The 18494-nt window shown below is 42.3% G+C and overlaps 1 protein-coding gene and 1 long non-coding RNA gene across 5 annotated transcripts in view; one reads left to right on the plus strand and one right to left on the minus strand.

The window, feature by feature from the left end:
• Window positions 1-18494, plus strand: part of TNFAIP8 (TNF alpha induced protein 8) — a 107016-nt gene that overhangs the window by 66932 nt on the left and 21590 nt on the right. The window contains exon 1 of one of the 4 annotated variants that reach the window (XM_073344796.2): window positions 7095-7585. The exons of the other annotated variants lie outside the window; for them this stretch is intronic. Within the exon in view, the coding sequence (XP_073200897.2) occupies window positions 7555-7585 (31 nt within the window). The 5' untranslated portion in view covers window positions 7095-7554. Of the gene's footprint in view, window positions 1-7094; window positions 7586-18494 lie in introns of those variants that run through there. 4 annotated transcript variants of the gene reach the window in all.
• Window positions 1-18494, minus strand: part of LOC140911543 (uncharacterized) — a 115754-nt gene that overhangs the window by 39036 nt on the left and 58224 nt on the right. The gene's annotated exons all lie outside the window — the stretch shown is intronic.

Raw genomic sequence — 18494 nt, forward strand, 5'->3', positions numbered from 1 at the left:
TTGCTCCCTGGGAATTAAGTCTTGCTGTTGAGCTGTAATTCCGAAAAGAATGGATTGCCTGTATGCTGTTTGACCATCTCCTTTCAGGATTGGTATATGTATAAATAAAGCAAGTTATACTTATAGTATTACCCGACTCTGTCACTGATTTCCCCTCCACTGGGAAGCTGACCTGCAAAGTCCTGTATATTTGCAACTACTCAGCAGAGGGTTGACACTAGTCAAAAGAAGGGGGTATGGGCGGCGCTTGAATTCCCAACTGGGGGAGGCTAGCCCCAAGCCCCGCCCCTTCTGCCCCACCTCTCCCCCCCCCCATGCCAGAGTCCCCCCACCACAGCCTGGAGCGCCCTCAGTGCTAGTGCCCCCAGCCCTGGAGTGCTGGGAGGGAGGGCGGACGTCACCAGCCCCAGCCCTACTTGGGGCCATGGCACAGGAACAGGGGAACTGGCAGGAGGGGATCTGGGGGTGGAGGGTGGGCAGGGCCATGCCTGGCTGTTTGGGGAGGCACAGCCTCCCCCAGCCTATGATACCAGCGACCCATGGAAGGAGGCAACAACGTTTATTTCCTTACCTCTTTCCTTGTAAGTTAATTCCTCCATTCCCCTACTAACTATTTGTTGCTTTCCTGAACTGCTTCCAGTTAATCAAAATCTTTCTGGAAATATGGTGCCCATAATTGAATGTAATAATCTGGGAACATAAATGCATGCTGGCTGCTTTGAGTAAGGTATGGTACCTGAGAGAAATCTGAGGTCTGTCATAGAAAATCTAGGGCAAACAAGTGCATGCATAAGAGAGAAAGTGTATGAAGCAAGACATGTGGGTGAGAGAAACAGCAGAATTGGTGTCCTACATCGAACAAAGTGGAAAATATTAACTAAGGTTTTATTTTAAAAATCAAAAAAACCTTACCTTGCTCATGGAGATTTGGTAAGATTTCAGTTAGTGGGAAGTAAAAATACGTCTAGCTACATCTGCTGCCACTGGTGTTTCTTACATGATAGCTGTTCACAAATATAAATAATGTTTTCATATGAGGCTTTAGTTTTCTGGTTCAAGTCAATTAACTGCACGAGCCCATTTCAGCAGGTGGTGAGCTGTTCATTGGTAACATGTAAAAATGGAGCTAACTTATCTGATTAGTTACTTATATGGTTCTTATCAAGGTAGTGTCTGAGGTATTTAAATAGAAATATCAATACACAACCTCTCTTTCTTCCTTCCCGTTGTGTAGGACATTGGTTCCCAAACTTGTTCCGCCGCTTGTGCAGGGAAAGCCCTGGCGGGCCGGTTTGTTTACCTGCCGCGTCCGCAGGTTCGGCTGATCGCGGCTCCCAGTGGCCGCGGTTCGCTGCTCCAGGCCAATGGGAGCATCTGGAAGCAGCGCAGGCTGATGGACGTACTGGCCGCTGCTTCCAGCAGCTCCCATTGGCCTGGAGCAGCGAACTGTGGCCACTGGGAGCCGCGATTGGCCGAACCTGCGGACGCGGCAGGTAAACAAACTGGCCCGGCCCGCCAGGGGCTTTCCCTGCACTAGCGGCGGAACAAGTTTGAGAACCACTAGTATAGGAGAAACAGGGTGTGGGTGTGAGAGACAGAGAGAGAAAGAGAAAGATAAGTTTTATATTTAGATTTGAAAGTAAATAGGATTGATCACAGAACTATCTCTTGTGGGAGTAAGCATTGTAATCTAGGTCCGGATAGAAATAAGCATTTTTAGAGGTAAGTATGTTTTTACAACCTACTATCAAAAGGATAGAATCATAGAATATCAGGGCTGGAAGGGACCTCAGGAGGTCATCTAGTCCAACCCCGTACTCAAAGCAGGACCAATCCCCAATTAAATCATCCCAGCCAGAGCTTTGTCAAGCCTGACCGTAAAAACGTCTAAGGAAGGAGATTCTACCATCTCGCTAGGTAACGCATTCCAGTGTTTCACCACCCTCCTAGTGAAAAAGTTTTTCCTAATATCCAATCTAAACCTCCCCCACTGCAACTTGAGACCATTATTCCTTGTCCTGTCATCTTCTACCACTGAGAATAGTCTAGAACCATCCTCTTTGGAACCACCTCTCAGGTAGTTGAAAGCAGCTATCAAATCCCCCCTCATTCTTCTCTTCCGCAGACTAAACAATCCCAGTTCCCTCAGCCTCTCCTCATAAGTCATGTGTTTCAGACCCCTAATCATTTTTGTTGCCCTTCGCTGGACTCTCTCCAATTTATGCACATCCTTCTTGTAGTGTGGGGCCCAAAACTGGACACAGTACTCCAGATGAGGCTTCACCAATGTCGAATAGAGGGGAACGATCACGTCCCTCGATCTGCTGGCTATGCCCCTACTTATACATCCCAAAATGCCATTGGCCTTCTTGGCAACAAGGGCACACTGTTGACTCGTATCCAGCTTCTCGTCCACTGTCACCCCTAGGTCCCTTTCCGCAGAACTGCTGCCTAGCCATTCGGTCCCTAGTCTGTAGCGGTGCATTGGATTCTTCCGTCCTAAGTGCAGGACCCTGCACTTATCCTTGTTGAACCTCATCAGATTTCTTTTGGCCCAATCCTCCAATTTGTCTAGGTCCTTCTGTATCCTATCCCTCCCCTCCAGCGTATCTACCACTCCTCCCAGTTTAGTATCATCCGCAAATTTGCTGAGAGTGCAATCCACACCATCCTCCAGATCATTTATGAAGATATTGAACAAAACCGGCCCCAGGACCGACCCTTGGGGCACTCCACTTGATATCTGCTGCCAACTAGACATGGAGCCATTGATCACTACCCGTTGAGCCCGACAATCTAGCCAACTTCCTACCCACCTTATAGTGCATTCATCCAGCCCATACTTCTTTAACATGCTGACAAGAATACTGTGGGAGACCGTGTCGAAAGCTTTGCTAAAGTCAAGAAACAATACATCCACTGCTTTCCCTTCATCCACAGAACCAGTAATCTCATCATAGAAGGCATTGCTCTTGTCTTGTCTTCTGTTGACAGCCACAGTAAGACAAACACTCAGCCCTGAAGGCAGCAGGACAGTTGACGAAGGACTAGTATACAGTGGCTGAATTCGCTGCTCTTCTCTTGGTGGGCTTGATTCTGTAGATTTTTTTTTTTCCATTCATTTGAGCTATATGGGGGGAATGGGGTTAGACACGAGTATCTAATGAGGAAATACTTATGTAAACAGAGGAGTCTTAAGTTGTGCTCTAAGAGGCAAAATGTGAGTGAAACCTGATTTTTTGCAGAAGAGATTTCTGCAGCTGTGTATCCTTCACCAAGAATGCCTCATCTGTAGCTTGGGTAAACTTGGACTCTTGGGTCCCAACAGCTGTTGTTTCCAGCATTCTTGAAATGGTGTGGAGTGAGATGTGTCCCTTTAGTCCATCATCAACCACTGAAGGTTTTTACTCGATGGAGAAACACTATACTATACAGAGGACCACTGTCTACTCTGCACCCCATCTGTCTCCAGCTTCATAACATATTGAGTGATTCTGTAATCAGTGTCTATTAAATGCTGTATAATTCTAAGGGTTATGCCACATAGTTTAGGTCTAAGTCTCCTAAGGGAATTCTCTCCTGCCCCTGAGAGGAAAACCAGTCCAGTAGCCTTTTTTAAAGGTGATATTACAGGGTTTTGAAGTCATGCATTTGAGAGAATTACTCACTGACTTTCAAGATGATCTGTTTTATAAAGATTGTGGGGGTTTTTTCTTCCCGAGGGAAGGATGTGAAACTATAGTGCACCAGCTTTCCATGCAATAACTTGCCATTTGGACACTGGTATAGCTAGTGGAGGGCCTGAAGTGCAGCTTGACATACTAAACTTTTCAAGTAGTAGTGCATCAAGCCACATTCTGAGACTTTCACTGCACAGTAGCAGTGTCCACGTGGAAAGTTAGTGCGCAGCAAGCTGTTGCACTGTAAATTCACACCTGGCTTGCTGCACAGTAACTTAGTTTAGTCTGAAAAGCACCTGTAAAATGGTTTTGTAGTTCTGTTCCTTTGAATCTTAATCATTCCATATCAGACTTATTCAGTTGGCAGTTAAAACTACCGGACTTGTTTCCTCAGCCTGGGATCTGAAAGTCAAGCTGGACTCTTTCTGACTCTCACATCCTCACCAGTGATTGTCTACAAGCCAAATGTTGCCTTCGTTTTATCTTTGCAATTGCATTGTCCAAAAATTGCCCTCTCCTGTTCTTTATAGGTTCTTTACACCACACTCTGTAGTGCCTTACATTTCCTGAAGAAGAACTCTATAAGCTCAAAAGCTTGTCTCTTTCACCAACAGACGTTGGTCCAATAAAAGAGATCTGCCTTCCAGTACTGCATGAAGCAAAACTGTCATGTGTTGTTCCTTCTCTCATCCTCTCCTAATGGGAGGAGCATGTGTACTGGAGTGTCATGGCTTGGTAAGGTTTTAGGGTTTTTTAACATATATGTGCTTGTTAGAGAAGGCCAGGTCAAAGAAATGCAGCTTGCACTTGGAGCCAAAGGTGGTGAGGTGTGTGACAGTCCTCAGTTCTTGGAGTTCATTTCATAGTCTTGGACAGGCCCAAGAAGGTTCTGTGTCCTGCACAGGTGAATTTTATCTTTGTCGATCTTCATTGTGCCAGGGGAGCATAGTTGTTGACCATAGGCTTTATCCTAGAGCTTTAGGTGGTCTTTTAGATATCCTGAGCTAGGGCCATGAAGCACCTTGAAGATAAGGACCAAGTCCTTGAACTTGATTCAGAATTCTATGGGAAACTTACAGAGAGAGTGGAGGGCAGGTTTGATGTGCTTGTGGTTGCCTGTGTTGCAGCTTCCTGTACTAGTTGGAGTTTCCTAAGCACTGAAGGCTTCATGTCCAGGTATATCACAATGTGGATTGCAGTTGAGAGGTAAAGAATTTCCTTTACTGGGTTTGCACAGCTGTTGTTCGGGGAGCGGGCAGAATTTGAAAACATTGGTGGCCCGGCCATTGGGATTTACTGTTTAACTATTCTGCACAAAATGATGCATAAGTCAGAAAAGAATCTAGCTCAGGGTCCTAATGCTGTTTTGGGTCTGTACGGTGGACAGAAATGAAAAGTTGAAAAACTTTTATCACTTACTCAAGTCTCAACTGTGGCCCTGTAAACACAGAAGGCAGATATCCTGAGGAAGGAGATGCTGTTTAAGTTCAGTTTGAGTCAGAGACGGCATTTTTAATAATCTGTCATTTTTTTGTTTTTCTTGAATGCCTTAGAATAGTTCTGAAGGCTTCTAAAACCGCTTTAGAAAAGTGACTTATGCATTTTAGAAATTCAGAGAATTCTACAACTCTGTAAAGTTTATCAACAAGAATTATTCCTCTGGTCTGTGGGGAAGTGGGGACTAGTTGTGTAGAAGTGGGGACTAGGAATTTCTGTTGTGTAAATTTACTCATGGAAAGCCCTTGCATGCCATCTCAAATTATGGGCTGGATGTTCATCCGCCTAGAAATTCTGCCTTTAGTTAAAGGGCCTCAAGGGCTATGGCTATTGATCTTGTCTAACACTTCAGTAATTCCTGCCTCTTCTATAGTCTCTGCATTTTTTAGTGGGTTGTTGATTGCTATCCAGTCATTCCAGACTAGTGCATAGGGAGCAGGGGAGTGCAGAAAGAGTAACTTCTCACTTGAAAATGTGGCTTCTTTAGCCAGTGCTGTGCTGTAGCTTTTTCTCTAGGATGGCCTCTGATATCATTTGGTGAGACTTCTCTTTTTCCCTGCTGTACTGTGCCATCAGTGAAGACCATGGAACGTATCTTAGTTTCCTTAGGGAGCGACTTAGGAGCCCCACTAGCGGAGGCCACTATGGAGTGGTGGTTGTTACAGATAAATAATTATATTTCAGTAACACTTAGAAGCCCCTGCGAAGACACAGGCCCCATTGTGCTAGTCAATATACAAACATGTAGTAAGAGACAGGCTCTGCTCTGAAGATCTTACATTCTAAATAGTTCAGACAGAAAATGTTCTAGATGGGAAACTGAGGCACCGAGATATTAAGTGATTTGGTCACACAAAGTCTGAGGCACAGCCAGGAGTTAAACGTAGATTTCAAGTTCCAGTTCATTAACTATAAGACCATCCTTTCTCCTGAATGTGTTCCCGTAAGTGTGAATGGATGTCATGGAGTATTAGATTTTATGGTGCTCCGTGTTTTTGTTCTGAAGGCACACTTTTAAATGGAGACCACCAAGTCAGTGACTTGGGTCTCCAACCTTGGGGGTTTCCTGACTGCAGCTTGAAAGATACTTTATTTAGTCAGCCTTCAGTGACCTGAGCACTTATTGTTTATAGCACCTTTTATCCAAAGCACTTAACATGTGTATGTAAAGCCTCTCAACACCTCTGGGAGGTATTCTGCTCACCCAGAAATTGTCTGTGTCTGAGCTGGGAATGCAAACCTGGATTCTGAGCTCGAGATGTTGCCTCTGCTTTTATACTTAGGTCATAACATTTCTACTAGGTATTGTTCTTTAGCCTATGCACTGTACTAAACATATATATCAAAGAAACTAATAGAAAAATGTTCCTTTGCTCCACAGAGATAAGTTTAAATGTAGTCTATGTCAGCAATAAATATTAGAGTCCTCCCATTAATTACCTTCATTGCTTTTGAACCTACTCTGTATGCTCTGGTCACAACATCTACTGTGTATGAGCAGTCTGGGGATACTGGAAAAGATGTACATTACATTCTATTGTTATGCTGCAGAAAATGTTGGGAGTGGGCCTTTAAATGTTATGATATGTGGATGTATATGGGAGCATGTAGTATAAAGACAAATGGAAATAATAATAGGAAACAAACTCCCCCACGAAAAATCTCAGATGAATTGCTTCTTTGAGGATCTATTCTATAGTACCACATTTTCAACATGGAGGAAGGAAAAAAGTAAAATAATCTGTTATGAAACCTTAGTTTAAACAAACAAGTAAAGCTGTCATTTTTCCTCCTTGAAGTACTTTAAATCTTACTGTCTTCCAGTGTTAACCAGTCCAATTTCAAATATCTTAGAACTAATTCCAAGTAACATGTAGTGGTGAAAAGTGCAATTTAGGTTTTAAAAAAATAGTTTCATTTGGAGCTTGTAGCAAGTTGCCTGAGGCCCCTTCTGCTTGTCAATCACTGTCATAAAATGTTCAAGTTACCACTCAGTGCTGCTTTAAACTTAATGATATTTGCCTCACTTCTGCTCTCTCTCATACACATTCTGCGTGCTGTAACAAGTAAAACTCCACCCTTTCTGAAGACTAAAAGACATGGGGGGTAAAGGGGGGATGGATGGATGGAGTAAAATGTATAAACTGCAACTAACTGCTGGGAAATGAGTTTCTGCAAGGTGCTGCTTCCCAGACAGTTGCTTGTGTGCAGTTCAGAAAGGGGCGGAATCCTTTGCACATAGCTGAGTGCTGATTTGTTGAATTCACAGAATTTTTCCCCTCATAATCCCACCCACCCTTTTTTTGAGAAGTTGACTTGCTGCTTCTCAAAGAGCACGTCAGCTGTAATCTGGCCTCCAGTGAGTTACACTGACACCATGAGCTCAGAAGCTGATGAATCCAAGGAAGGTATGGTTTTAACTTTTTCAAAGGCCTTCATTTAAAAATATAGTGTAGTTAGGGTCTTCTTCAGGGCTGCTTTTGGCAGCCACAACAGAAAATGAATAAGAGTTTCGCTCATTTTAGCGTTGAACCATTCATAAGGGAGGGGGAAAATACTTTGGCAGAATCATCTAAGGACTGCTTTTTAGATTTTACTAGAATCAAAACAACCGCAGTCTTGATTCCAAAGACGTCTGCTTATTTGTGCAAGGGTGACCTAAGAGTACACAAAGTACTGGTAAATGAAAGAAGCAATGTATAGTAAAAGACTTTTGGAATTGGAAATGCTGTATATTTGTAATCAAAGAGGAAGCTGTGTAGGGGAGAAGTGAAAGATCATTATTTTGGGAATGAGCTTGCTTTTGCTGCTGACTTCCTTTACAGTATAAGTGCATACTAGTTTGGGGGGGGGGGGTGTTTAAACTGAGAGGAGTGTGCCTGGAACTAACGTTGCCAAAGCAAAGGGTTTCATTTACTCCTTGTAGCATGAACGTGTGGAAGAGCTGGAAACATTTCAACAAAAACACAATTATTCACCAGTGTTGATTTTTAGGGGGGTTTGTTTTGTGCAAGTTGCGGAGGAGGATGGTGGAGAGGGGGAGTAATTTCCTGAAACTCGGTATGTATACAAAAGAGCATTTGTACAGAAGGGAGAAAAAGTCAAGACTGGGATAAAAAACTGGCTTTCTCTGAAAAGAATTTGATTTCATGATCTTCATAAGTAGTCTCTGTGGAGACTCCAAACTGAAAGAGCGAAACAGTATGACTCTCACAAACGAGGTTAGCAACAAGGAAACCCAAGTGTTTCCCATTTGGTAACAAAACAATCAGAAAGCTCTTCAGAATATTTCAGAAGGCTCTCCCTCCCCATCCCACCTTTCTCTATCTCACGCCACCACTTGAATGTGTTAAAATTACTGTAGGCCTAGAAAAAAGAAAAGGAGGACTTGTGGCACCTTAGAGACTAACAAATTTATTTGAGCATGAGCTTTCGTGAGCTACAGCTAGACTTATCTTGTACATGATGTGAAAGACAAGGATAGTTAGCTGATCTTCAGAAAAATAGGACTGTATCGAATGAAATTTAATGATACAGACAACAACATAATCTACGTATATAATGACTAAGCATGATCTTTGACATTCTTGTAGTACTCGAAATTCCATACGCTCTCCCTCCCTTTCTCCCCAAATGAACAAATACACTAAAAAGCACACACTTTTTTTCCAATAGAATATTCAAGAAATTATTGTAGAATTGAAATACTTTCCTGTAGCAACTGCTGTGAAAAAAGAGAGAATGTACATTTCTATGGCAACGTGCACATTCCACCCCATTTGTACAATAGGAGAGCAAGTAGCATGCATGCCATGGCATGAAACGTTCTCTGGTTTACACACAGGAAACGTCAGACAGTTTTGTAAAGTGCACTTTATTTCAAAAGTAAATTCATTTTTTTAAGGCAAAGTTCTTATATCCGTCTGATTTAGATCCTTAACGTTCTCTGGGAAGATAACTTTGGTTTTTATGCAGATTGTTTAATTTCTCTGGACATAATGTGAGGTGCTAAGGCCTTCATGGTGGCCAAGGTAAGGGGTTGGTTTCTGAGGAGAAGAGATTACTTTGAGATTTAAAGTACTTCAGTTGCTTTAATTGGTAAGACACTGGATTTTGTTTTGCTTTGACCTGAATAAGTGTTCAATGGAAAACAGAAGCAGTGACAAACTAGAAAGAGCAGGTGTGAGTATCAGTCGGCAGAGATTACTCTTTTTAAATGTATTGATCACTAGAAACTCCACAAATACGTTAGTTTTATATGCTGATCATATTGTACAGAAAAGATATTTGTGCTGCATGAGATTTTTGTGTATGTAATGTCGTGTCTTGATGAGACTACAGTACCACTGTTTTTAGTTGTCATGACCCACAAATAAGGGGAAGGGAGAAAATGACTAGTAAAGGCTAGATTCAGTCAACAAAATTATAAATTGAGTGAATCTGCAGCTACGTTAGACCGCCATATCTGATCCAGTTTAACACTGCCAGGTAGCTCCTTGGCCCCAGGCACAACACTGACGGCATGTCTATGCTGTAGTGCAAGGTGTGACTGTGGCATGTGTAGACTTATCCAAGCTAGCACTGATCTAGGTAGTTTGAATAACAATAGTAGTGAAGCTGCTGCAGCACAGGCTGCACAAGCCCACCCAGGACCCTCGATATGTACAGGAGGGGCTAGCCCATGCTGCTCCAGCTTCACTGCTGTTGTTCAAGCTAGCTAGGTCAAAGCTTGCTTGGGTAGGTCTGCAGGTGCTGCAGTCACACTTCTGATTGCAGTGTAGACTTACCCTAACACTGAAAACATAATCGCAAGCCCAAAGATGCATAATCGTAGAACTGGAAGGGACTTTAAGGGGCACTCAAGGCAGGACGAAGTATTATTTAGACCATCCCTGACTGGTGTTTGTCTAACCTGTTATTAAAAATCTTCAATGACTGAGATTCCACAGTCTCCCTAGGGAATTTATTACTGTGCTTAAACTACCCTGACAGTTAGTAAGTTTTTCCTAATATCCATCCTAAATCTCCCTTGCTGCAATTTAAGCCCATAGCTTCTTATCCTGTCCTCAGTGGTTAGAGAACAATTTTTCACCCTCCTCCTTGTAACAACCTTTTATGTACTTGAAAACTGTTGTCATGTCCCATCCCAGTCTTCTCTTTTCCAGACTAAACAAACCCACTTTTCCAATCTTCCCTCATAAATCATGTTTTCTAGACCTTTTAATCATTTTTGTTGCTCTTCTCTGGACTTTCTCCAATTTTTCCACATCTGTCTTGAATTGTGGTGCCCAGAACTGGACATATTACTTCACTTGAGGCCGAATCAAGGGGCGGCCAAACTTACTGGCCCTCCGAGCCGCATACAACAATCTTCAGAAGTTTGAGAGCCAGAGCACACCAGCTGGGGTTGGCGGCTTCAGCCCCACTCCTGCTGAAACCCTGAGATCCTCCTCCTCACTTGACAGAAGCTCGTACCCCACCACCCCACTGAAAGGCAGAGGTCCTGAGCTCCCCCCGACCCCCACAGTCTGGTAGACGGAAAATGGGGGACGTAGGGGGCATGCGAGCCACAGTTTGACCGTCATCAACGCGGAGTAGAGTGGAAGAATTACTTCTCATGTCTTACTTACAACACTCCTGCTAATACATTCCCAAATGTTTGCTTTTTTTGCAACTGTGTTACACTGTTGACTCTCATTTAGCTTAGCTTGTGATCCACTCTGACCCCCAGATCCTTTCTGCAGTACTCCTTCCTAGGCAGAAATTTCCCATTTGTATTTGTACAACTGATTGTTCCTTCCCAAGTGGAGTTTTTTGCATTCTTTGCATTTGTCATTATTGAATGTTTATTTCAGACCATTTCTCCAGATCATTTTGAATTTTAATCCTTATCCTCCAAAGCACTTGCAACCCCTCCCAGCTTGTTATTGTCCGCAAACTTTATAAGTGTACTCTCTATGCCATTGTCTAAATCCTTGATGATGATATTGAACAGGACCCCACTTGCTATGTCCTTCAAGCTTGACTGTGAATCACTGATAACTACTCTATGGGAGTAGTTTTCAACCAGTTATGCACCCACCTATCAGACTAGCTCCATTTAGGTCAGTGGGTCTCAACCAGGGGTATGCCTCCCCCTGGGGATACGCAGAGGTCTTCCAGGGAGTACATCAGCTCATCTCGATATTTGCCTAGTTTTACAACATGCTACGTAAAAAGCACTAGAAAAGTCAGTATAAACTAAAATTTCATACAGACAATGACTTGTTTATACTGCTCTAGATGCTACAGGCTGAAATGTAAGTACAGTATTCCAATTGATTTGTTTTATAATTGTATGGTAAAAATGAGAAAGTGAGCAATTTTTCAGTAATGGTGTGCTGTGACACTTTTTTTTTGTATTTTTATGGCTCATTTTGTAAGCAAGTAGTTTAAGTGAGGTGTAACTTGCGGGACACAAGACAAATCAGACTCCTGAAAGAGGTAAATGGTCTAGAAAGGTTGAGATTCACTGATCTAGGTTGTATTTCCCTAGTTTGTTTATAACAAGGTCATGAGAGACCGTATTAAACCCTTACTAAAGTCAAGATATACCACATCTACTACTTCCCCCAATCCACAAGCCTTGTTACCCTGTAAAAAAAAATATATTAGATTGATTTGACATGATTTGTTCTTGACAAAACCATGCTGTTTCTTATCACCTTATCTTCTAGGTGTTTACAAATTAATTGATTAATAATGTATTTATGTATCAGAGTATTTATGGCAGAATTCAAGCATTCAGATTCTGTTGGATAGCTGACCAAGTAAGTTACCGTTTTATTAAAAACGGTGATGAGTGCTTCCTGTGTAAGGGTGACAAATTCAAAATGGAAATAAGATGCAGCTTTTTAACAGTAAGGTAAGTTAACTGTTAATTCTGAGTAGCAAAAATTAATCTAACAAATACATTATTGTCTTTGGGTGTGAGTTTGATCTAATTTGTGCCAGTGTCAATTAGGAGTAAGAGTGAGACTCCCTCCTTCTTGTATATTGTACTAGTTCCAAAGTAAATTGAGGATTTGGATTATGCAGTAAGTGAGCTGTAGCTCACGAAAGGTTATGCTCAAATAAATTTCTTAGTCTCTAAGGTGCCACAAGTCGTCCTTTTCTTTTTGCGGATACCGACTAACATGGCTGCTACTCTAAAAGCAGTAACTCCTGTGTGGCTTTGCAGTTTCTGTCCTTGATCACTGTTTACTATGTGGTCCAGAGGAGAATATTAAAGGGAAACTGAACTTTGTGTTCAATTATGCCAAAACATGCTGTGTTGTTAATGTTGCTAAGTAACAGTTCAACAAATACCTTTGTATTGATCTTTAAGCCCCAATGCCATTACTTTCTGGTGTATATTAATATCATTTCATACATTTTTCCAGTTGTGTATTTACCTTTTTAGAGTCTAACTTTGAAACACCCCCTCCCCCCAACCTCTATATATAGATACCTTTGTACAGGCCAAAACGTACAGCATGGTAGAATTTAAGAAAAGAAATCCTGTAATGTACTATTTCTAGTAGACTCTTGTGTCCTATTTTAGGCACACAGAGCAACCCAAAAAAACTGTAAGTGCTATAAAAATTGCACTGGTTTAGGTTCTGACTTCGTTGCTTGCAGTGACCTGAGGCTAAATGCTTTTAGTGCAGTAAAATTAAAAAGGAGATAACGCAGTATAAGTTGTCACGGTATAAATTATTTTTGCATCTTTCTCTCCTAGGATAAAATATTAATATGTGTAAAACTTTAGAATACAGTAGCTGAGACATTCATTCTACAGGTTTTCTGTTGTATATTTACCAAATACATAATCTTGTTTTCTAATAGAACTTTCAACTCCAGACATAACATGAGATAAACTCTGCTGCCCCTAAAGTACAATGGAATGATATTTGCTATGAAAGATTTTTGAAATGCACAACATCATCCGTTGTTCAGTAGGATGCACAAGTAGAACCATTCAGAACCAGAGTGTCTACTGTATCTTTATTTCAGTCAGTTCTAAGTTCTGCAGTTCATCAGTGTGAAATCTGTGCATTCCTGAAAAACATTGAGAGCTTTGAGTAGCCATGCTAGCATTTTTTAAATGTAAATGAGATTATGGAGGAACGAACTCACATGTTTTATTCCTTTTAGGATTTAGGACATGCAAAATTAGCTGCTGTATGTAGAGATTGTGAGGCCTATAGTACTCCCTATTTTGAGAGGTAAATACTCACCCCCTCTAGTGATTATGGATCATATTTTGACATTTTGCAACTACCTTTTTCCCAGGCAGGCAGATAAGTTCTTGTGAAATAGTCAGGGAGTCCCCCAGCATCCTAATACTGGAGTGGAATGTTCCCTATTTGACCAATGTTGTCAACTGGGAAAGCATTTTTAAGGAACTGCTATTGGGCTCTCACAGTTTGTTCAATCCCAAGCATCCACCAGCAAGGATAATCTAGGGTTTATCTGCAGAAGATTCTTCCTGTTGCTACCTACCATACTGGCCTTTTGTGATGGAACCCTTTACCGCTGGACTCTTCATCAAAGTGGGGAAGGACATTCATAGTATACAAGTGTTGGAGGTAGAAGTTTCCTTAGTATTTGAGCTATTAGGGGTAGACCTGAATGAAGGACAATAATTGCGTTTCCCAGCAACTTTTAAGGTTTCAAAATTTTGTTTTCATTTTTCACTTGAGTGAAAAGAAGACCCTTCTAACATTTCAACAAAAATGGAATTGTGCCAAAATATCCATTTTTTGGAATGACACATGGGCATTTCAAGGTGATTGTGGATGCTGGTGTAGGTAACATGGTGGTTAGGGCACAGGCCTGGGGAGTCAGAAGACCCAGGTTCCAGTCTCTGCTCTTCCTGATTCAGAGCAAAGATTTTCTTCGCAGATTACTCTGAATCATGCAGAGAAGGGACTTGAACCTCGGTTTCCCTAGATCTCTTTCCTAGGCACCAGGCTATAGTTCCCGCCAAAACTTTGAAATCGATAAGTCTCCCTGAAACTTTTTTGCTTCAGCAAAACAGAGTATTTCAGCATGTCTCGTGCCACTGAATATTTTCTAGCCAGTTTTAATTAGGAGTAGGAAAGACCCACTAGCCCCAAATGTGCTCGTGATTTAGGGTACGTCTACGCAGTCAATGTTAAAGTGCTGTCAGCTGTGTAGTCGCGGCTCCAGCATGGGAGAGAGCTCTTGAAGAGCTGTAATAAAACCACCTCCGTAAGGGGAATAGCTACCGGCGCTGTAGCACTATCTACACTGCCACTTTACAGCGCTGAAACTTGCATCGCTCAAGGGTGTGTTTTTTCACCCCCCGGGCAAAGAAAGTTTCAGCGCTGTAAGTGGCAGTGTAGACAAGGCCTCAGACTCTGACTGAAGACTGGTTGTTGCACAGATAACTCTCCCTGCTTCAGACTGCAGAGGAGAAGAATGAGGACATGGTGTGGGTTTTATTACTTGGATATCACTTGCGCCATGCCATATGTTTATATGGTTTTTACACACACAGATTGCTGCAGTCCTGCCCTGAAGATACTACAGTCCAAGCTACATAGGACACACTGAAGGCAAGATGTGGGGCACTAGTTCAAGAAAGGGAAGGTTGTGGAAAGAGAGCTAGAAGATAGGAAAGAAGTGGGTATGAAGGAGATGGGAGCGGTCATTAATAATAATATTCGTACTCCAATAACAGGGGCCCACGGGGAACATGATAGAAGTTGTAAAAGAGAGTGAAAGGAGGAAAGAGTACAGTAATGTGGAAGGTGCCCTGGAAATTGGAGGAAATAAGATGAGAGAACTAGACAAGGCAAAATTATTACCGTCTTGAAGATGAGTTGGAGGAGCATAAATATGATGTGGTAAAATGCCTGAAATCAGTGAAGGTATTTGAGCGGAATGATGTGACTAGAGAACACTGGATGATTCAGGTGGTAGTACTAATTTAACTCCCATAGGCCTTTTTCATCTCTTGGAGATGTTTTCTCCTGAGAATCAAGGCTAGAAAACCACATGAGGCTGGGAATTCGCTCTTCCCCAAGTAGTTCTGCATCTCAGTCCAGAGCAGCAAGGAAAGAATGACTGGTTTTATTTATATTTTTCCTTATCCTGTCTTCTGCCCTGGGATAACTTTTTCCATTAACACACTGGATGTCACAGAGCTAGTATATATGATTTTCCAGGAGCTGGCTAATCTGGAAAGCAAAGGATAATGCTGTGTTGAATCAGAGATCTTAGCCATATACCATTCCTGTGAAATACTACTGAGCCATTTTCATCTACAGAGCTCTTTGAAAGCACCAGTCTTCATGCCACCCCTTATTTAGTTAGGTATGATCCTTGTTACAGTTGGAGCAAATAAGGCAGAGGTCAAGTGAATTGTCTGAGGTCACAGAGAGAGCATTGCAAAGACAGGTGACTGTAGCCTTTGGTTTCTCTAGGTTGACAGAATGATTAGAACTCTAATCAGCAACAAAGTTATAATTATTAGCTTAGATTTACCACTGCATCACTTCAACTTTACATTAGTATAATTTCACAGACTTGAATCAATTTACATTGCTGTAAATGTGGATTAACACAAGGTGAATCAGGCTCAATGATTGTAACTTGCACTAATTGATTCTCTTTCGAATAAAAGTGAAGAATCTTTTATGCCCAGGTTTCAAACTCCAAACAAGAATTAGTGCTGAACAACATGTACATGAAAATGCCGGGGTGTGTGTAAGGCATCTTACCATACATCTTTCAGTCTCATGCATCCTTTCTGCCTATACCATTACATAGTCTGTAATTTGTTGTGATTCTGATATGTTTTGGGATTGAAGATCAAGAGAGTCAAGCAAACTCTCCATCCTCCTTCCACACCATCGTGTTGAAACTTTTTACCTTTAGGCTGTATTATTTTTAACACTTTTAGTATAAACATATTGTTTTAAATCAAAATGCTTTTTAAACAAAAAAAGAGAAACGTGTATAATAAAAGTAGCTTTTTAACTCTGGATGCAAAGGACGTGCTTACAGACTCCTATATTTATGACAGGTTTCAGAGTAACAGCCGTGTTAGTCTGTATTCGCAAAAAGGAAAGGAGTACTTGTGGCACCTTAGAGACAAACCAATTTATTAGAGCATAAGCTTTCGTGAGCTACAGCTCACTTCCTCAGATGCATATCGTGGAAACTGCAGCAGGCTTTATATATACACAGAGAATATGAAACAATACCTCCTCCCACCCCACTGTCCTGCTGGTAATAGCTTATCTAAAGTGATCATCAGGTGGGCCATTTCCAGCACAAATCCAGGTTTTCTCACCCTCCACCCCCCCACACAAATTCACTCTCCTGCTGGTGATAGCCCATCCAAAGTGACAACTCTTTACACAATGTGCATGACAATCAAGTTGGGCTATTTCCTGCACAAATCCAGGTTTTCTCACATCCCCCCCCACCCCATACACACACAAACTCACTCTCCTGCTGGTAATAGCTCATCCAAACTGACCACTCTTCAAGTTTAAATCCAAGTTAAACCAGAACATCTGGGGGAGGGGGGGTAGGAAAAAACAAGAGGAAACAGGCTACTCCTTTTCTTTTTGCGAATACAGACTAACACGGCTGTTACTCTGAAACCTGTCATTATGCAAGGCACTGCATTTAGCCGTATGGAGTGGAAATCTATCAACTGCATGAAAAAACTTGTACAGATACAGACAGACATCATCTTCCTTTCCAAATGCAAACAGATGGACATCGTACCAAAAGGACTGAAGGTAAAAAATCCATTACAATCTACATACCACACAGACTATGCTGACAGCTTGTGCCACACGCTCTCAAAGAAACTGCGGAATCACCTGATTAACATCCTCTACAGCAAACAGGGAATGATTAAGAATGAGCTCTCAAACATGGATACTCTCATAAAAAACCAACCTTCCACACAAGCTTCCTCGTGGCTGGATTTTATTAAAACTAGACAAGCCATTTACAACGCACACTTTGCTTCTCTACAAAAGAAAAAGGACACTAAACTTTCTAAACTACTACATGCTACAAGGGGCCACAGCAATGGTTCCCTCAACCCACCTAGCAATATTGTTAACCTATCCAACTATACTCTCAGCCCAGCAGAAGCAGCTGTTCTATCTCGGGGCCTCTCCTTCTGCCCCTCCACCCCACGAACATGATACAGTTCTGTGGTGACCTAGAATCCTATTTTCGACGTCTCCGACTCAAGGAATATTTCCAAAATACCTCTGAACAGCATACTAATCCACAGAGTTCTCCCTACCAACACTACAGAAAGAGGGATTCTAGGTGGACTCCTCCTGAAGGTCGAAACAGCAGACTGGACTTCTACATAGAGTGCTTCCGCCGACGTGCACAGGCTGAAATTGTGGAAAAGCAGCATCACTTGCCCCATAACCTCAGCCATGCGGAATGCAATGCCATCCACAGCCTCAGAAACAACTCTGACATCATAATCAAAAAGGCTGATAAAGGAGGTGCTGTTGTCATCATGAATAGGTCGGAATATGAACAAGAGGCTGCTCGGCAGCTCTCCAACACGAGTTTCTACAAGCCATTACCCTCTGATCCCACTGAGAGTTACCAAAAGCAACTACAGCATTTGCTCAAGAAACTTCCTGAAAAAGCACAAGAACAAATCCGCACAGACACACCCCTGGAACCCCGACCTGGGATATTCTATCTACGACCCAAGATCCATAAACCTGGAAATCCTGGGCGCCCCATCATCTCAGGCATTGGCATCCTGACAGCAGGATTGTCTGGCTATGTAGACTCCCTCCTCAGGCCCTATGCTACCAGCACTCCCAGCTACCTTCGAGACACCACTGACTTCCTGAGGAAACTTCAATCCATCGGTGATCTTCCTGATAACACCATCCTGGCCACTATGGATGTAGAAGCCCTCTACACCAACATTCCACACAAAGATGGACTACAAGCCGTCAGGAACACTATCCCCGATAATGTCACGGCTAACCTGGTAGCTGAACTTTGTGACTTTGTCCTTACCCATAACTACTTCACATTTGGGGACAATGTATACCTTCAGATCAGCGGCACTGCTATGGGTACCCGCATGGCCCCACAGTATGCCAACATTTTTATGGCTGATTTAGAACAACGCTTCCTCAGCTCTCGTCCCCTAAAGCCCCTACTCTACTTGCGCTATATTGATGACATCTTCATCATCTGGACCCATGGAAAAGAAGCCCTTGAGGAATTCCACCATGATTTCAACAATTTCCATCCCACCAC

This window comes from Lepidochelys kempii, chromosome 5 (genome assembly GCF_965140285.1).
Source record: "Lepidochelys kempii isolate rLepKem1 chromosome 5, rLepKem1.hap1, whole genome shotgun sequence".
In the NCBI taxonomy this organism is placed as follows: domain Eukaryota; kingdom Metazoa; phylum Chordata; order Testudines; family Cheloniidae; genus Lepidochelys; species Lepidochelys kempii.